This window comes from Stomoxys calcitrans, chromosome 1 (assembly GCF_963082655.1).
Source record: "Stomoxys calcitrans chromosome 1, idStoCalc2.1, whole genome shotgun sequence".
Taxonomy (NCBI): domain Eukaryota; kingdom Metazoa; phylum Arthropoda; class Insecta; order Diptera; family Muscidae; genus Stomoxys; species Stomoxys calcitrans.
In genome coordinates, this window is record NC_081552.1 from 69,948,483 (window position 1) to 69,968,949 (window position 20,467).

General features: G+C 38.1%; 1 protein-coding gene and 1 long non-coding RNA gene across 3 annotated transcripts; both read left to right on the plus strand.

Moving 5' to 3' along the window:
• Positions 1–5,664: 5,664 nt before the first annotated feature.
• Positions 5,665–6,159, plus strand: LOC131994318 (uncharacterized). The gene is made up of 2 exons (XR_009396628.1): positions 5,665–5,809; positions 5,880–6,159. It is a non-coding gene; the product is annotated as an uncharacterized LOC131994318 (long non-coding RNA).
• A 5,399-nt stretch (positions 6,160–11,558) lies between these two features.
• On the plus strand, positions 11,559–18,229 carry LOC106086836 (nipped-B protein). Of its 2 annotated transcripts, XM_013251647.2 has the most exons (2): positions 11,559–12,747; positions 12,820–18,229. In XM_013251647.2, exons 1-2 carry the CDS (start codon positions 11,959–11,961, stop codon positions 18,025–18,027), a joined length of 5,997 nt encoding a protein of 1,998 aa, XP_013107101.2. In that variant the 5' UTR covers positions 11,559–11,958; the 3' UTR covers positions 18,028–18,229. The 2 variants fall into 2 exon arrangements, with proteins under 2 accessions (XP_013107101.2, XP_013107100.2); XM_013251646.2 differs by having other exon boundaries at positions 11,559–18,229.
• The last annotated feature ends 2,238 nt before the right edge of the window (positions 18,230–20,467 follow it).

Consider the following 20,467-nt stretch of genomic DNA (forward strand, 5'->3'; position numbering starts at 1 on the left):
TTCGGGCATTCGTTTGTCCCGCGGTAGGCAGATGGCGTGGCATTAACAAACTTATCTTTCTTCTTGGAGAGAAAGCTTTAGACTGGGGGCGTCCCGAACTTCTCTGGTCTCTCTATATACACGTATTGGTCCAATATGAATGAGGGCACTGGAGCAGAGATTTTTAAAGAATGCGTGGGGATTAGGGAGTAACATAGACCTCTGGTCGGGTGTTGTGTCTTTCATGTCCCAAATATTTCTACAAAAAATAAAAAGGCAACGTTTCTTAAAAAATTTAAATTAGCAACTGTTGCTGGACGAATATTTTCAGTCTCATCAAGAGCACAAAAAAAATTGGCATGCGCCTCTCCTATGATGTGGCCTTTACGCCTACGTTGCGCCCTCAAAACCACAACTAATCTCCAGCCCCTGTTATTTGTGTTGAAAGGGCTGGAAAGAGCTCCTGGACGGCAACCATCTGTGCGATTTAATTGTTTTCCGTGCCCAGGTTTTGATTGTTATTTTTGGTGGTTGGCTGCATTCCTACGCCTGAACCGTATGATGAATTCGGGGATGTGAGTTTTGTGTTTCCACGATATTATTAGCCCTAAGGCAAAAAAGATCGTGGAAACCCAGACATCTGGCCGGTTCCTCCATGCGCCTCAGGGTGCCCACGAAATGGGTTTCTGGGGTAACTTCAATTCCACTGCCTGAAACGTGGGAGGAATCTGGGGATGCAAGTTTTGTGTTTCCTTGATGATTTCGACTCAACAGGAGAAGAAATTATTAGGAAATACAAAACAGCATCTGGCCAATTCATCCACGCGGCTCAGGGTGCCCCGGGAATTTCTATTTCCTTTATTATTTCACTTTTTTGTTGTTGCGATGGTGGGACTGTGTGTCGGTGTGCTGAGATGTGTTTGTACAGCTGTTTTATTCAATTGACAAATATTACTGCATCGTGTTGCCAACCCAAATGACCGAAATACACTGGCCAAAATTCTTGTTACCATCGTAGTACCAGCTAAAGCAGTTTTCATTCGAAAAACCGGCGTTTTGTTAAAATATGAAATTGAGTAGAGATCTAGGGAAAAAGAAAAAGGTATAGAGCGGCAAAGATGACAAAAGGAATAATTAAATATGGCTACTGATAAGAAACACTTGAGTGAAAACAAGTTAATAAATGGAGGTTTTTTCAGAAATTTCCCGAATAGTTTGGTTCAGTTATTGGTGTCGTTACATTTAAAATTTGATTTTTTATCTGTTTTTTTGAGCCTGTAATCTATTTACGGGCTATTGTTGCAAAAAAAAAATAAAAAAGCGACTATTTAAAGTTTTAATGTACAAAAGCTCCGATATGAACTTCACTTTATTCGACTGCTTCTTTTCTACGAATGGTTAAAAAATTCAATGTATGCAAAAATGATCTTAAAAGTAACAGAATGTATTTACCATAAAAAAGGGGTATGTAAAAAAAGATTTATTTTAAACATACATACAATAGAATTGACCTGCCTATATAACTACAAATAGACTGGCAAGTGCTTAGATGTACGAGGGAGTATGTATGTTTATTAGTTGTGTGTATAATTGCACTGCTTGCAGGTACCAATACATGCACTCGCTTTAAATAACAAAAACCTGAGTGCAGCGCAAGTGCAAGTGCATTTATGCAATACAGGGCCGGACTTGCGACCCCTGACTTTGCAAGAGATTGTAGTGACATGCATATGAAAGTGTTTTTATTATATAGGACACAAGGCCTCCTGGACGTCAGGAGGCTATTATTTTTTTCCGCACTAAGAAGGAATTCAGTGGAAAATATTTTGGGAAGCCTTGTTTGGATATAAGATGTGAAGCAGCAGTGTCTTCGTTCTCAAATTTCGTCACGAACCAATAATTGGAATCATTTCCCCATACAAATTGCTAAAAGGTAGGACGTATAGTTTTTTATTCAATTTTCCCGGCCAAGTACACACGAAATAATTTTAAAAGAAAAGGAGCGACGACAAATCCTCCCACCCTTGCATTGGTAACTCGTATTGCGTTACCCAGTTGAGGTTAGGCTCCATCTGGTGTTGGTGCCGGATGTTTACTTAACCACATGAAGTAGATAAGATATTTAAAGAGGGGGAAATACGATATTGGCACCTTAATGATTTCCAACGACCCCCATCTGAAATTCTAGACCGGAAATATCATGTAAATTCATAAATAATTTACTGTCCCTTGGCTCATCAATATTTATTATCATATATTATTATTTTGGTATATTTTTTTCAATGACCTTTTTTATTTTTTTATAATTTTTGTTTAGTGTTTAGTTTTGATTTTATCTAAGTCCTTTAAATATTTTTTTTATCAATGATCACCCATTTGTAGTTTGTTTTTTATCTGTAAAGTTAAAATTCAATAATTAAAAGACTGTAACACATCCAGGCCTTTTCCTTTACTAATTAAGATAATTTAGGTAGGGTTTCGGCTAGGACTAATGTGTTGATTTAGATATTTTATCTTGTGCGTGTTAAGAAAATGCGTTTTTTTAAAGCAGCCATTGCAGATCCTACTTTTTTTGTGTCATTCCGAGTCATTTCGATTATTGGTCATGCAGACCTTTCATTTTAATAATTAAAAACCTTAAGGTGGCAATTTTTGTTAATATCAATTCCATATATTAGCTAGATTAGATAAAATTTGGACTAAAAATATTATAGGCTAGTTTTTTTTAAAGCCTCAATTTTTAATTTATAAATATTTGTATGTAAGATTATCTTGTATAAAGCCGAAATGGTGTGGTAATTGTTTTTCAGAAAGGAGGTTTAACGTGAGGTAAGTGGTATGGTGCGAACGGGTCTTAGGAGCCATGATAATAGGGAGGATCCTCATGGCCATGGTAGGGAGGACGATTGGGGGCCAACATCTGCCTAACACTTAGGTGGATATGTTTGTTATGGTTTTGTTGTTTTGTAATAGGACTTCTATCAATTGTTGCGTACCTTGGGTCGCAATGACGGGTTGGGACCGTCCAGGAGATAACGGCGAGAGCTAGTCGAAGCACAGTCATTCCTAGGCTCCATGAAGGGACACGTAACACAATTTTTGTAGACAGAGGATTGTCATTGTTCGCTGCATTTAAAGCCTAGTACTTACTTCGAGTTATCGCCCGAACAATTGTCAAAAAAAATTTTTTGTGAAATGACTACGAAATTTTTTCAAATTAGCAGTACTCAGTTCATCTTACAAAATGATTTCAACATGTTGCTAGCATTATTGTCAAATATCGCAGATTTAAAATGTACTTGCTTATTAAATACAGCGAAGAATGACAATCATCTGTTTACAAAGTGTTAGTTTAAAGTTGTTTTTGTAAAGATGTTAGGGGTATGAGGACACTACATCCGCCCAGAAGTCTATGTGACTCTCTAATCCATAGGAATTCAATAAAAAACCTCTGCTCCAGCGCCCTCATTCAATTTGGACCAATCCGTGTAAATAGAGGGACCAGAAAAGTTCGGGACGCTCCCATCCCAAATCTACCTCTCCGAGACGACAAACTCCAAGTCGCCGTCTAAGAAAGATCCTTCCGGGGTTGCCAATCCCGTAGTCGTCACACGCCATCGGCCTACCGCAAAACAAACGAATGCCCGAAATCCAAAGAGCGCGAGTCCCTGAATCTCTCAGTCAGAAGACTGTACTTAATGCAACGCCCTCCACGTACTATTGCAAAGGTCTCAGATCAAGTATCGCATTCAGTGCTGCTCTTGGAGCACTTCTCGGCGCCTCCGATATCAGTACCTCCATACCTTCCATCATACCGCGTAAACTCACCCCCTATATGGCCCGGTGATACACCAAGCACCCATACGAGAGGATCGACCTAACCACAGCAGTGCACATCCAGTAGACTGTCCCTGGTCTTAGTCCCCAACCCATGCCTAAAGAGTATGCGACATCAGTAGAGTGTATTCCACTACCGTTTAACCCTCTCCTCGGCGTATTTTCTCCATTTCAATATCTGTTTAAAAATAACGCCCAGGTATTTAGCCTCTGATGAGAGCGGTAGCTCACTCCTTCCAGGACCGGCCCCCTGAGTTCACCATTCGTCCTCCTTTTGGTGAACAACTCTGCCTTTCTGGGGTTATTGTCAAACCCATTGGCCATCGTCTATTTAGGAAGGATAGTCTTCCATGATGACGGATGTCCTTTTCCCGAAAAAGAAACTTGGGGATGGAGATGCGAGGTACGACCTCCCCGATAGCCTCTAAATTCTCTAAATTCTCTCGCTGTCAAGGAATACACAATGGTAGCATTTCTTGACATTGAAGGTGCTTTCAATAATGTAAAACCTACGTCAATCAGAAGGAGATGGAGTTTCTAGGCATCAACACATCCATAAGAAAGTTAATTAATGACTTACTAGAAGATGCATTACGACAGGACGAGATCTTTAGATCTAAAAAGATGGGTCAGCAGAGGAACTCATCAAGTAGGTGTACAATATATTGTATTATTGTCTCTGGAAGAAAAAGGTGTAAAAGTGATCGCGTATGCTCATGACGTGGCAATTGCGGTTAGGGGAAGTTTCCACGCACTCTTAGAGATATACTTCGTGCGACAGCGAAGTGGGCTATCGAATGGGGCCCAAATCGAAACAGGCGTAAATCTATGCAAAACAGATGTCGGTTTTTTCAGCAGGATAAACAAGTTACTTACAGTGGCATCTGTCGCCTTGAGAGGATAGAACGTTCCATTTACTAGATAGGGCAAGAAAGGAAACTCTTGCCCAATACACCTGCATGCCATGCACTGGGTACATACTGCAGTCAGACCTATAATGTTACATGGTGTTGTGGTCTGGTGGACGGCGCTTCAATGCCTCTGGAAATGTCCAGAGATAAATTGCTGCGACGACTGCCGTGAGGCTAAGGGAGCTTTCTCTTAAGTCATATGGCGGTTACGGACACTGGTATTTTTAATGCAATGCCCGATTTCCCAGGCAGCATGGTTTACACAGTGCCTGAGCCACTTATTGAAAAAAAGAACACAATGGGTTCTATTAAAACTAATAGAAGTTGCATAGACTTATATACGGATGGTTCCGAACTAGACAACCAGGTGGACTTGGGGCGTACTCTGAAAAACTTGGACTGGTAATATCGAGAAGGTTACCCGAACACTGCAGTGTGCTGTGGCTGCATCTACCAGAACGCACTTGAAGAAAGCTAGTCCGGTTTGCCAGGGGAGTAGGTTTATTCGGGTGCAATAGCTGCAGGTCGCTTTCAAAGGACTGCATTCACCCGGTAGCTTCTCACCGCATCTGCGACCGCGTCTGCATGAATGTTGTCTAGACCCGTTGAATGCCGCTCTGCAATGCCATACATTAAACACCTTCTATTTCTAATTCAATGGTGTTTTTTGTTTTCTTTAATACGAACTGCACTCTTTGAAGTTAAAAATACCAATATGTAGAAAAATTTGTTTTTGGTTTGGTTGACAGTCATATGATAAAAAAATAATGTCAACATACAACTATTTACTACCAAAACAACGCTTTACACGCCAAATAAAAAGTTAAATTACTACTAAACAAATTAGCAACACTGTTGGAAACACTGTCGGATTTCACAATATTTAATTGATGCTTAGCAACAATTTCCACACAATCAAAGTCAGTTCTAGGCTTAATAGACATGTACAATACATTTAAAATCTACGAAATTTGACAATGTTGCTAGTAACATGTTGAAATCATGTTGTAAAAATAATTTAGTACTGCTCATAATAACTCATCGGCCATATTAGGTGTGGAGGCTTCAATGGCCATACATTGGTAGGTCGTACTTAAGTCGACTATATACATTAGCACTACACTAAAACAAATCTGATACCTTTCACACTAGTTGTTCTTTTCCATCGCATATATTTTCTTTGTTGTGATAGACGTCTTTTCAATACGACTACTTAGCTCTCATGGCATGTCATTTGTGTGCACCTTTTGAAAGTAGTGTTTATGGCTTCGAACGCTAGACAATGGCTATCGCTGCTGCTCCGTGTGCCCAGGTTTGGATCCCGACCGGGCTCTGCCAAATTTTTATATTCAAGTGTTTAAAAATTGTTTTTTGAAAAGTGTTACATTACTTATGGTGTGTATATTAAAGGATACATTGTTCCAAAGACGAATGCTGTTGATAAAAAATAGTTTCTCTGACTTTGACGTTTGAAAACGTGGTAAAATAACTTATATGTGTCTCTATCGAGACAAGCTTGATCGGGGATTTTTGCAATGAAAAAGAAAATTTTTTTAATTTAACTGCAAAATTTTATAATTTGAATAAGAAATTGTCAGATGTTGAGAAGAAGTGCTGTAACCAAAATCACCGATAATAATCAGTAATCAATACAAACGCATTCTTGCAAATTAATTTCAAAGAAGATTTGCTGCAAATCTTCTCAAATAAGTAAATTTGCTGAAAATATATGGAAAACCTCGTTGCAAAACACGAAATTTCCGAAATTTTGTCGGAAATCTAGATTTGAGATAAGTGAAAACAATTCCATCTTTTGGAATTTTCCAACTGCAGAGTTGTATCCAAATCCTACTAGGACGTAAAATGCTTTGGTTCACAGAAAAAAATGAAAAACATGGTTCAAATAAGAAATTTGTTTATTTAATTAGAAAATTCGCTGAAATCGGACCCATAAACGAAATTTTATTATTGATTAACAATTTTGTAATTTGGATTTATGACAAGCTCGAAAATCCGATTAAAGCAGTTATTGACTCAATAAAACAATTTATTTGAAAGTTGGCGCTTCTCTCAAACAACATTTTTACCAATTTAATAAATTTATTGAAAGTTGGCCCTTCTCTCAAATAACATTTTTACCAATTTAATTAAAGGAAATATTTTATACTTTTTGCATTTTTAAAAAATATTTTATTGGATTAAGTTGCTGATAACACATGTAAAACTCCGTTTACGCCGCCTTTTAAATCCGGATTTAATCGTTCGATCATCTGTTTTTATTTTATAAAATCTGCTAACGAGAGTTTTAAATCCGGATTAAATGAGCAGTGTAAATGGGATTTAACATATTGATTTAAAATATTAAGAAGAAAAAATTGCCTTTTCTTTATGAGCCTCTCTTCATTGTCGTGGATACCGCCTAAAGTATAATGAACAAAATAATTTATATACATCGTAATAAATATCACTCATTTTGCGTACAATACCACTAAATCTAGATCCACATGAAGGAATACTGCCCTTGTTATTAAACATATTTAAATAAAATAATATTTATAAATTCCTCGTCTACCTTCTTCCATGTCTTCAAATTTGTTTCGTTTGGAATGTATCTACATATTTCATTTGTTCATATTCTAATTTTTTCTGATAACACTTTATAAAATATTGTTTTTACTTAACAATTATTATTCAATAAATTATTTTATTTTATTGAGCGATAAATAAAAACCACACGCACTTCTTCACTTTACATATGTGTGAAGGAGGACACAACAGAACGCAGAAATAGATATTCACAATTAGTGTTATTAAATAACAATTTAATGTGAAAGAGGACACAACAGAACGCAGAAATAGATACTCACAATTAGTGTTATTAAATAACAATTTAATTCGTACAATTAAAAATATCTTCAACGAATTTCTTTTAACAATCACTTGCCATGATACAAAAAAATCGGATTTCAATACCAAAATAATTAACGCAATTAACACCTTGTTTAAAAAGTTTTCAATACCATGTTTTATCGGTCAAATTTAAGACTATATTTTTCCTTTTTGTTGGAATTTAAAGGTTTTTTACATTTTTGTTGCTTCAATTTATAATTTAAACGTTTATAATGATAAATCAATTAATTTTTTGGCTGCTACACGTGATAATTCAAATAAAAACTTAAAACAACTTAAACAGAACTTAAGACAACTTAAACAGAAAATTTAAATCTAGTCTGGAAGCCATAAATAAACTTCGTTCAAAAAAGTGCATTTACCAAATTAAATGCTTTGATCTCTCCTTTAATTTGGTAAATGCATGGTAGCTCTACGAAAAAAAGTTCTGGGATATGTGTGGTACACCAATTAAAGGTGTTGATCTCCCCTTTTTAGTGTTCTGTCCTCCAGAATCAAAACAAAAATCTGGAAGATTTGTTCAACAAAAAACAGTTCTGGGGTAATTGCGATATTCCAAATTAAAGGTATTGATTTAAAAGGTTTTAAAAAGGTTGTCTCACGCGAACAGCTGTTAACAGCCGCCAGACGGTATTAAGATGTCAGATTTTAGTTTGTATTCTCTTTGTTGTTACCTTCTTTCTCTCATATTACATGGTACAATTAAGAGGTAGCGTCATTATCAAAACAACAAAACTTTACCCCCAACGAAACTACCATGAGCGGTAAATGGCATAAATTGAAATGTCAAAGTGGTTTTAAATAAACTTTGTTTTACAATTTATCTTCTTCAAATGTGTTTTATTGTATATTTGTATTTTCATCATTATAGCACTGTTTGTTGCTTATGTGTGGAATATCGGATCAAATACAACATATTTTTAAGATTTTACCAAAAAAATCGCAGCTGTGTTATCAAGCCCTTGACATTTAGATTTACTGCAAACCAAAACAAAAATAAAAAAACCTCGGTCCACTTGATGACAATATGGCAGATGGCGCCATATGATTTGTGGTTGTTGTACAAATGAGAACACCTTTAATTGTTTCGCCATTCTTGAAACGTTTAATCAGACTGTGTGTCGAATGGTATCAAAGTTGTAGGGATAGTAAAACTATGACGTTAAGCGTGGTGAATAATTTTTGAGCAGCCCAGGGACTAGTAAGATTTTGTCACCACGGCAAATGTTGACGTTTTATTGAGCAAAGTCTCGTGTCAGTAATTGTAAATTCATTTGCGTTTTGGTAACCAACTTGTGTGCGACATAAATTAGCCGCTTACATTGAGGGCAGACGTCACTAAATTTAAACAACTTGTTTGACATAAAATAAGTGAAATTACTGTTTATTATCATTGGCAACGGGATTCTAAAAGGTTGTTATTTAACAATAGTGGACAAAAATACAGTTTTGTGCATGACATACCAGGTAGTGTACCGTAAACTGCTGAATAAAATTTTTTTCTCGAAGTGCACTATCTGTCAACGAGTTTTGGTTGTATGTGTATTATAGTTAAGAATCATAACATACACAAACAACGAATATGGCGCGAACTAGTTACATATACAAAATCAGAGTTGCACTAATCACTGATTTTGACAGATAGTGCACTCAATATTTTGTTGTTGGGCAACTGCCACTACCTGTAAATGCATGGCAACTGCCACTACATTTTATACATGGTACAATTAAGAGATAGGGCCATTAGCACAACAACAAAACTCTACCCCTCACTAAACTACCTTGAGTTGCAAATGTCGTAAATTGAAATGTCAAAATGGTTTTAGAAATAAACTTTGTGTTACAAATTATATTCTTCAAATGTATTTAATATTTGTCTTTTCATCATTATAACACTGTTTTGTTGATTAAGTGTGAAATGTGGAATCAAATAGAACATATTTTTAAGAAAAAATAACAGCTGTGTTATATAGCCTTTGACATTTAGAATTACTGCAAAATCAAAACAAAAATAAAAAAATTTACTCAGCTGTTTGCATGACCTTACCGTATAAGTGCATCCTGTTTTTCATGTAAATCATGGCGAAACAATTAAAAGTGATATACGAGAAAGTAGATGACAACAAAGAGAACGCAAACAAAAATCTGACATCTTAATACCGTCAAACCTGGCAGGCTGTTCGTTTGTATCGCACGACGTGTACAACTTAAAAGCGGCTACTTAGTTTTTTTGAGCGAAAAATTTCCCTAAATATTTCTTTTAGTGGTTTGACAAGGTTACCGCATTTAATTTTTTTGGGTTTTTTTTGGCCAAAATGTTGCCATTTAAACCAATTTAGCAGCTGCTTACGTACATGCTTACCCACAAATATTAGTGTGTGGACCGTACTCATATTCATATATGTTGTTGCAATTTCAACCAAAACCCACCCCTTCGAAATTAATAAAAACTGAAACACAAAACTATTTAAAAAGAAACACACTCAGCTTTTATCTGTAAAAATAATTCGAATTTGTAGTATTTTCAAATGTATTAGTTAAATAAGCACAACTTTCCAAAAGCCTTTACCAGCATCTTCCACTTGTATAAAAATAATGTTGTTGTAATAGCAAGACCAAGAGAACAACACTTTCTTTCAAATCGTTATTACTTCATTCATTTTAGAAGTATATTTTTTATATTTTTATACAAATAGTTTCTTATCTATGCATTCACAAATAAAATTTTTTCCACTCCGAGTAAATACATGTCAGTAATATCGCTAACACTAACAAACGCTTAGTTACAATTAGAAGTTTGGTGATCGTGTTTATTTTACGTAAGAAAACGACATGTTGCGTAGCGACAGTTGTTGTGCCCTTTTTGTGCGTCGTGAAATGTAACAGCTTATAGGGAAATAAACACTTTTCATCAATATTTTGTGCTTATATTTTTTATATGGAGTTTCACCGCGAAACCCGAATATAGTACCAACCTTTACATGTGTTAAATTTGACAGAACCTTTAATATTCTGGTGACAGTAGCTAAAAACGGTTGATAATTTCCGAACATTCTGTGTTTTTTAATGTTATAGTACGTTTACATTAAAGTTTTTATGATCTGGATTTAACTAAATCCAAAAATAAATCCCGTCCGTTTACATTGCATTTTTTTTAGGATTGAAGTGGCATATACGCGTGGTTGTGTGTGTGGTTCTTAACTACAATACGCAAACACACAACCAAAATTTAGATAGTGCACTTCGCGAGAAAAAATGCTCTCAGCTGTTTACGGTACACTACCTGGTAATTATGTCATGCTTTAGGCTACTCTCATGATACAATCAATAGCACAACAACAAAACTCTACCCCCAACGAAACTACCTTGAGTGGCAAATGCCGTAAATTGAAACGCCAAAGTGGTTTAGAAATAAATTTTGTTTCACAACTTATCTTCTTCAAATGTGTTTTATGTATGTATTTTCATCATTATAACACTGTTTTGTTGCTGAAGTTTGAAATATTGGATCAAATAGACCATATATTAAGATTTTAGAAAAAATCACAACTGTGTTATCAATTCCTTGACATTAAGATTAACGGCAAAATCATAACAAAAATAAAAAAAAATTTACTCAGCTGTTCGAATGTCCTCACCTTATAAATGCATCCTGGATGACTCTTAAGAATGAAACAAAAGAAAACATCAAATTTCTAATTGTTGTTCGTGTTTGCCATTTGTTTGAGAGAGTGAAAACTCATCTATATCAATCTATTGTCTGTGATGATTTTTCAATGAAACGTGGTAAATATCGCTTTTGAAAGATTATTGGCATAAAACCAACTATTAAACGTCTATAATCGTTTATCGATTGAAATTGAATTCAGTATATTGATATTTGGTACTTGAAATTGTGGGTGATTCTCAAGTCTCGATTTTTTTCCGCGAATCGTTTAATCGATTAATCGGTAGCTACAAGCTACATTCGTGAATTTGTGCCAAAATTGCTTTGTATTTGTTTTGTAAAATCAACATCGTAATTTTAGTGCTGGGTAATTATTGTTCCATGGTTTATGCTCAGATATTTGAGCATACTGCAACAATTAATCTATTGCTCACTCTGGACGTAATTTGTGAAAGAACTATAAAAGGAGGAATGAACAGAAATCCATAATTACCGAGCGTTTATACGCCACTTGCACCTGAGACATTGCTGCTGCTGCTGAAATCGGAAATAAAAATCGGATTGAGATATTAAAAACACATTCCTAAATGAATATATGCATGCGTTTATGAATTTATACTGAAATAAGGCAAAAATATAAGGTATAAATTCGCCATGAGTGAGCTAGAAATTCCCAGTGTACCGGTGACGACATTAGCTGGCCTTACAAGTTTATCAGATCTATTGAGTGAGCTGCCAGTTTCCGAATGTTTTGGAAACTCAAATTCCTTTAACAAATCGTTGCTCTTTCACACATTAGTTGCAAGCGAGTCTCAAAATTTGCTTTCACTGCGCGATGACGAGCTGACTAAGCAGCTAGTTGGGGCTATTGGGAAATCAAATGCTGAGGAGATCGAACTAAAGCCAGAATTTGCCGTTCAGCAGCCGTTTGGAGCGAACATTATTAGTACATATCCTGAACTATTGCAGGGAATTTATAGTTTTCATCCCACTGTATTTGATACTTCGCAACGATTAGAAATTCAAAATGTTTCTGGGAACAGCGTACTGCAATGTGTACCTGGCTATGTCCAAGAAGCTATGTCACAGGAAGCATGTGACCTGGGCCACACAAGCCAACCAGGAATCAGTCATGTAGCCCCAGCAATAGACAAAACTTGTAAGAACGAAGACACAACAGAAGCAGAGGTGAATAATCCTCCCATAGATACACAAAGTAATACAAACTGTATGCCAGAATCGGAAAAGATCGATGATAAGGGCCTCTTGCAAGAGCAAAATACTTATTCTGAGGCGAATTTTCAAAATGCTACCAATAACCAGCAGAAGAACATTGCGACACCACCTACTAAAATTGAAGCAGTATGTGAAAATGAACAGCCAGTTCCAGGAAAAGCCGTCGTTGGGCCGTCTGCGGGCGGCGTTAAGAAAACTCATCCCCTGGTACGTATTAATCGATTAAAAACAGAGGATGTACGTCTTATGCAACAAAGTATTAAAGAATTTATACAAAAGTCACCAGGGTTTTCGAAGAAACTGGGGCTAAAGGGAAATGAACCCGGCACCGAAAAATCAGATGAAAAGCAAAGTCTGGCTCAGCCCGATTCCTTAGCAAAAACGAGCCCTGAAACAAAAATTAAAACTCCAATTGACAGCAAAACGAAGACAGTGGAGGACACCTTTAACATAATGAAGGCAAATGAAACGAAGCAGACTTCAAAGCGAAAACTACCGGTTTCCATTGATGATATTCCGCCAGATCAAATCTATTCTAAGCCCAAAATTCGTCGTGTGGAACGAGTACTTTCGGTGCTGCCGCCCAAATGTTCCAAAGACGATGTTGTACGCTCGCAAACATATCAGCAATTTATGCGATATATGGATCAAATAATTGAACTGCTAGACGACACTGAGTCCCCCAATTTTGAGTCGGATGAGGTAGACGAAAACATAGAATGTATCTCTTCAAAGATGTTAAATGCTATGAGCAACGATGTCGCAAAGCTTAAAGCCAAGAACGCTCTTGATCTAATACCAAAAAACAAGCTTACCTTACTCATCAACTATGCCATGCGCAATGTGTACTTGGCTAAAAATTACTCGTGCGGCCCCGATGACGAGGACGAAATTGTGGACGACGATGTCATGGACAAAATTCTGAACGCTCTTGAAGCCTGTCTTCTCGTTTGCAATATCTACTCAACCGTCAACGATTTGAAGTTCTTACAAGAGGATAATATCGCTCTAATTATCAAATTTATGCAATTTCAGTTGAGAGAGACCCTTTTTCCATCATACGACCCTGTGTACACGGTTAAGAGTGTAAAGAAGAACGACAACCGGAAGAAATTGAAGAATCACCAAAATCACAATCGGAATCTGCATCTGCTCTATTCCAAGGTAGTCGAGCTAATGAAGGTATTCGTTATGTTATTTGATAAGTGCATTTTTGTTGATACTATCGTCTTGCCATTATCTGCTTTGTCCATTGAGCCATTCTTTGTAGACAATATTGAAACTCTTCAATTTGTTTGCCTGGAACTAGTTACCACCATATTTAGGAAGGAGCACTATGATAAAATTCGCAGCAGCATTCTTGGGGACATTCTATCTTCTATAGACCGCCTGCCGTCTTCGAAAAGAAATCTGCGCCCTTTTAAAGTAACCAATAATGGGGGAAACATTCAAATGGTCACAGCATTGGTTTTGCAGCTAATCCAATGTGCAACTATACTGCCCGACACGCTGTGCTCCAACGACTATGAAGCCAAGAAAGCAGCAGCCAGCTCAAGTGAAGGCGAAAAGAAAGAGGGCTCATCCAAAACAAAGAAGGACAACTCCGATGTGGTGGTATTGAAGAAGTACGATGTTGCTGTCAGTATTGGCGGTAACTTTCTGACAACTTTTCTTAACAAGTGTAAGTCTCGCAATAATGAGACAGACTTCCGCCCTCTTTTTGAGAATTTTATTCATGATCTGCTGTCGACGGTTAACAAGCCCGAATGGCCCGCTTCAGAATTACTCCTTTCGCTACTTGGAACTATGCTAGTTCGTTACGTCTCAGATAAGTCCATTGAGCAAAGTATACGTTTAGTCTCTTTGGACTATTTGGGTATTGTGGCTTCACGCCTGCGCAAGGACACTGTGGAATCACGATGCAAGGTAAACATTATAGACTCCATGATAAAATCCATTAAGGCGGAACAAGAAAGAGAGGGGGACTTGTTGATGCCTGGGGATAATAAAATTAAATTGGACCAAGAAGAAGAGCGCACCGAATTTCTTCAAATGATTCTATTGGACTTCTTAGCCGTCAACGCCCAGGAGGAGAATTTAATTTGGGACTATGCGCGTCATTTTTACCTGGTGCAATGGTATCGCGATGTTATCTATCAACGTCGCAAAATAGCAGAAGGTGACAAACGCTATGCCAGCCGTAAGAAGACTGCAAAGAATAGGCGCAAAACATCACATCAAAAGGCGGCATCCTCTGACTCGTCGTGCGAAGAAAGTGATGCAGAGAGTGGGGAAGACGATAAAATAACAATCGACGTGGACAATCCTAATGCATCTGTGGTGGACCAAGAGCTAAATCTGGAGATTTTCAAGTGTTTGGAAGAGCGCAAAAATTATCTGCTCTCAAAGATAAGACCATTTGCCTCTCCTGCCGACATCAATAACCACACCACACAACATATCAAGACATACATTGACTACAACAATGCGCAGCTAATAGCCCAATATTTAGGTGCAAAACGTCCATTTAGCCAGTCCTTTGATGGCTACTTAAAGAAAATAATACTCGTGGTCAACGAACCCTCCATTGCAGTCAGGACTCGAGCCATGAAGTGCTTAGCAAATATTGTGGAGGTGGACCCATTGGTACTCAAACGTAAAGATATGCAGGTGGGCGTTAACCAGAAGTTCTTAGATGCCGCCATATCTGTGCGAGAAGCTGCCGTCGATTTGGTGGGCAAATTCGTTCTCAGCAACGAGGAATTAATAGATCAGTATTACGACATGTTGTCAACGAGAATACTGGACACTGGTGTATCTGTAAGGAAGCGTGTCATCAAAATTCTTCGTGATATTTGCATAGAATATCCAGACTTTAAGAAGATTCCAGAGATTTGTGTCAAAATGATAAGGCGCGTCAACGACGAGGAGGGCATACAAAAACTTGTCACCGAGGTTTTCATGAAGATGTGGTTCACCCCTTGCAATAAGAATGATAAGCATGGCGTTCTAAGGAAAATAAACCAGATCATAGATGTCGTTAATACCGCACATGACACTGGCACAACTTGGTTGGAGGGCCTATTGAACAGTATATTCCAGCCCAAAGAGAGTATGCTGAAACCGGATGGTAATGCTCAAGAACCTGTGAAGAAAAACACCGAGCCTCCACAAGAAATTATTCTCGCCTGTCAACAATTAGCTGATGGTCTTGTAGATAGACTTATTGAACTGGAAGATACTGATAATGAACGAATGCTGGGCTGCGTAACCACATTGCATCTGTTAGCCAAAGTCCGTCCTCAATTGTTGGTGAGACACGCAATGACAATTGAGCCCTATTTAAATATAAAATGTCATGCGTCCACGGCTCCAAAGTTCATATGTGCTGTTGCCGATATTTTAGAAAAGGTTGTACCACTCGTTAACAATGCCAGTGAATCGTTTCTTGCTTCTTTGGAGGAACACTTGATGTTGCTGGTGGTATCATTGAATCAAGCCGTAGTCTCAAGTTGCGTTTCTTGCTTGGGAGCCGTAGTAAATAAAATCACCAAGAACTTCAAACTCATTCGTGATTGCTTTCAGAAATTCTACAGAATATTGGATTATAGTCGCAGCCAAGTTACCCAAAACAATCAGACTTTCGAAAATATCTACACCCCTATGTTTCGTCGCAGTCTCTTCACCATCGGCATTCTAATGCGATACTTCGACTTTAAGGCCCCCTTTGTGATTGGGGACTGCAATACCATGTCTCCAACAATATGCGACGACGTCTTCGATTGTATCATGTTCTTCAGTAAATGTTCCAACTACGAAATTCGAAAACAATCTCTTATAGCTTTAGGATCATTTTGTGTAATGAACGACAACTACTTAATTAAAACAGAGCTAAAGCAATTTTACTGTGATATCCTGAGTTCAGATAAAATTGAAGCCAGCGTGAAGATCATATGCATGCGCAACATATGGATTTACCTAACGGAATCGGAAATGAACATGTACAATAGGGAGAAGGAGTGGGAGAAGCAGGCCCAGAATGAGGACTTGAAGGAAATGAATGATGTATCGTCGGGTATGGCCAGTCGAGTCATACAATTGTATCTGCAGGAAATTCTGGATTGTTTTCTCAACCGAGACGATTCGGTTCGCCTGTGGGCGGTCAAAGTCGTGCAAATAGTTCTACGACAGGGCCTGGTCCATCCCGTGCGCATGGTGCCCTATTTGATCTGCTTGAGCACTGATTGTAAACTTGAGTCGGCACACCGAGCAGATGCTCTTTTGAAGGAAATCGACAGGTCGTACTCTGGATTTGTCAACATGAAGGTGCAGTTTGGATTGCAGCTATGTTTTAAACTGCAGGAAGTATTGCAGTATAACAGTAAATCAAAGAGCTGTGTCATTCGAGGTTACATCAAGCGCGAGTCCGATGTTTTGCCCACGGCTTTAAATGATTTCCTGTACACCCTACTGCGAGCAACTAAACCGCAACGACGAGCTCTTGTCCAGACAGTTACCAAGCAATTCGACGACCAAAAGACATCACTGCGCCAAATGCTGTACATTGCTGATAATTTGGCATACTTTCCTTATGTCGTTCAAGACGAGCCGCTCTATTTGATACATCAAATTGACTTGCTAATATCTATGGCTGGCACCAATATATTGGCAACTTTTAAGGAATGTTTGAAACCCCCCGAAAAGCAACTTGACGTCCTCGAAGACGACGACGATGAGGAGGATCCCGAAGTTCTGTTCAAGCGTTTGCCCGAAAATACGTCCGAAGTTCAAAGATGCATAACATCTGCACAAGCTTGCATGCTACTTTTGATCTTAAAAGAGCATCTAAAAGAAATGTACAGTATAACTGATAGCAAGATATCACGCTATTCGCCTTCGGAACCCAAACTACACGAGAAGGCCGTCACTAGGAAAAATGTATCAGATTTCAATCCAGTCAGCACCATTGATGTCATTAAAAAGCAACATGATCAAAAGTTTACATCTCAAACTAATGGAGCCGCCGATGTAACCCCCCTAACGGACGAGGATAAAATGGACATTGTACTCAAATACTTAGACTTTAAACAACTAATGCTAAAACTTGATCCGGAAGATGTCGACTCGGAAGAAGACCAACGCGAAAAATCCAAATTAAATTCCGTTGTAAGAACCGACCTTTCTCCTATGTCTGTATTAAATTCGACTGAAGCCCTTCAACTGCAAAGCGATAATGGAAATAGTGCACGAGCCGGCGAAAGTACAACGACGCCAGTACTGCTAACACCGTCTACGAAAAATTCGAACTACCCCATAACAACATATTCCCCAGACAAGGAAAACCCCGTTACTCCAGTATCCAGAAATACAAAACCTATAACCGCATTGAAACCCTCCGTGCGGAAGCAATCACTTCGGACAAAGCGTAAAAAACGGAAAATCTCCTCAGACGAGGATGAAGAATACACCGATAGCGAATGTGCGTAGAATCTAAGCATAATTTCTTGTACAATATAACTATCACTAATGTTAAAACACACACAAAGACCATGCACTAATATTAGGCTAAGTCGTTCGAATCATTGTTTCTATTAAAAAAAAGTACATGCAACAAACGTGGGAGAAATCCCAAAGTGCCTAGGTCGGAAAATAAACAAAAAAAAAATAAAATAATAATCATTGTATATAATTCTTTTGTTCTGTTGTTCAAACTAGTTCGATAATAATTTTTGGACTTATAGGGATGTATTGTTTCATGGCTTTGGTTGTTGCTTGAAGTCTTTCGCTTTTTTGTCATTTCAAGGGGGAATAATTAGGATGAAAAAGTGGAAGATATATGTAATTCTTTCTAGAAAAAGGTACAACTTGACAAAGTTTATAAAAAAATAATATTTTTTTTTCTTAGATGTAAATAATCTGCCAGTCAGACTAAGACAGCTAGAACAGACAACTTTAACAGGTAGTTAAAACTGATATATTTTTGGCTATTTCCGAACTTCCTATCAAGGAGCAATTGGAAATTTCTAATGAATCTTGGCTGATAGCTTTTATGCTCGATGATAACGATAGTTCAGTTGGAATGTCCTTTATTGTTGTAGCCACAATTTTATGTGGAGGTGGCGATCCTCGTGAAGCTCCTGTATGTGAGCAAGCTTGTTGCCGTCCATAAGTCACCTTGTTGTATCGATCATCATAACCACTCAGTATTTAAGCAAGAGCCGGTGCCCCTCACTGAGACTCTACACTCGATACCTCTGATTGTCACCGATTGCAGAGCATTCCACTATCCGCAACCCGTGGACGCGATCGGTAGCTCACAGCTAAGCTTCCAGGGACAGCGATGAACACCCCACAGATCGGACGTGAAATTTTCTTTGAGATTCTGACAGGAGCGTGCCTTGACATTACAAAAACTTATCTCAATTCAAAAATCTCGACGATAAATGGAAGATGACAGGCTTTCAGGAAGATTGTCGTTGTGAAAGTTCATTTCTTTAATCTCTCTCTCTCTCTGTGGATGAAATTGCATATATCCTCCATTTAGACCATTTTTAACTAGTCCAAATATTTTGAAAAAATTATTTAATATTAATTTTTTTTTTGAAAAAATTTGTTTAAAAAAATATTTTAAAAAATTATTTATTTGAAAAATTTTAGATAAAAAAATTTTTGTATAATTTCCTAATCTATTATGTCTTTACTAAAAAAAATACAATTTTCTTGAAAGTGGATTTTAATGCCCTCGACATAAATTCGTTCTTGTTGTTGTTGTAGTCACATTTTCATTTGGAGATCCTCGTCAAGCTCCTGTGTGAGCAAGCTTGTTCCGGTCCAAAGGACCGATCGGCGCGGGAACAAGTTGGCCATTGTTTATTTAAAAGCACCAATAACTCGCCGTATCATAACGAGCATCATAGGCACTCAGTATTTGTGCAAGAGCCGGTGCCACCCGGGCTCTCATTAAGACTCTCCGCTCGATACTGCTGATTGTCTGCAACTGCCATTGCAGTTACTCCGTATGGAGCATTCCACAATCCACAACCTATGGACGCGCCCGGTAGCTCGCAGATAGCTTACAGCTATCCCCTGCCGGGATTCGTTCCTTTAGTCCATAAATGCATTCGTACCCTCCACCACTACTGTGTTACAGGTTATAGATTAGACTAGGTTAGGTTGGAAAGAGGGTGCAGATGTTAATCCGTTCCATGCCAATATGGGGCATGCGGCGGATAAGCCAGTAATCGGCTTGTTGTGCCCTCCAAAAAACTAAAAAGTAACACCGGAAAAGAAAATTTTAAGTTAGGAATTCCGTGCTCTTACAACATCCCTAATTGTTTTCCATACCACTCCCTAAGTTGGTTCATGTCATGCTATCGTGTCCACACCTAAGTAGCGCTTTCTGTTAGCCGCGAAAGCCGGGCAATGACAGGAAATGCTCCATTGTCTCATCATCTTCCCCACATGCTATCACTTGCAGCACCTATTTTGCATAAGTAAACTCGTAGTCCTATGTGTCCCGTTATGACACCAAAAGCTATACTGACCTTCTCCTTACTTCCTTTAACCTCGTCCTCTCACGATCCGGATCATCTCATAGGATTTTGCCGTCCTACCGACTGTTTCGCTGTCCCACAGTGTTATATGTGCGTTTTTCGCTAACGCCCTTAAATCGTACTGCGTCGACCTGAAAGTCATCGGATTTACCAAGTTTATCGACGGAGGTTCTCTGGCCTTCACTGCCAAATAGTTTGCCATTTCATTCCCCCTTACTCCGTTATGGCCCGGCACCCAAACGATGCGGATTGTGCCATCCTCAGAGAAGACGTTAATCTCCTTCTTACACTGCAAGACTGTATGTGAATTTACCATCCTGGTTGTTATTGCCCTTATGGCCATTTTACTGTCCGTAAAGATGTTCACACTCGAC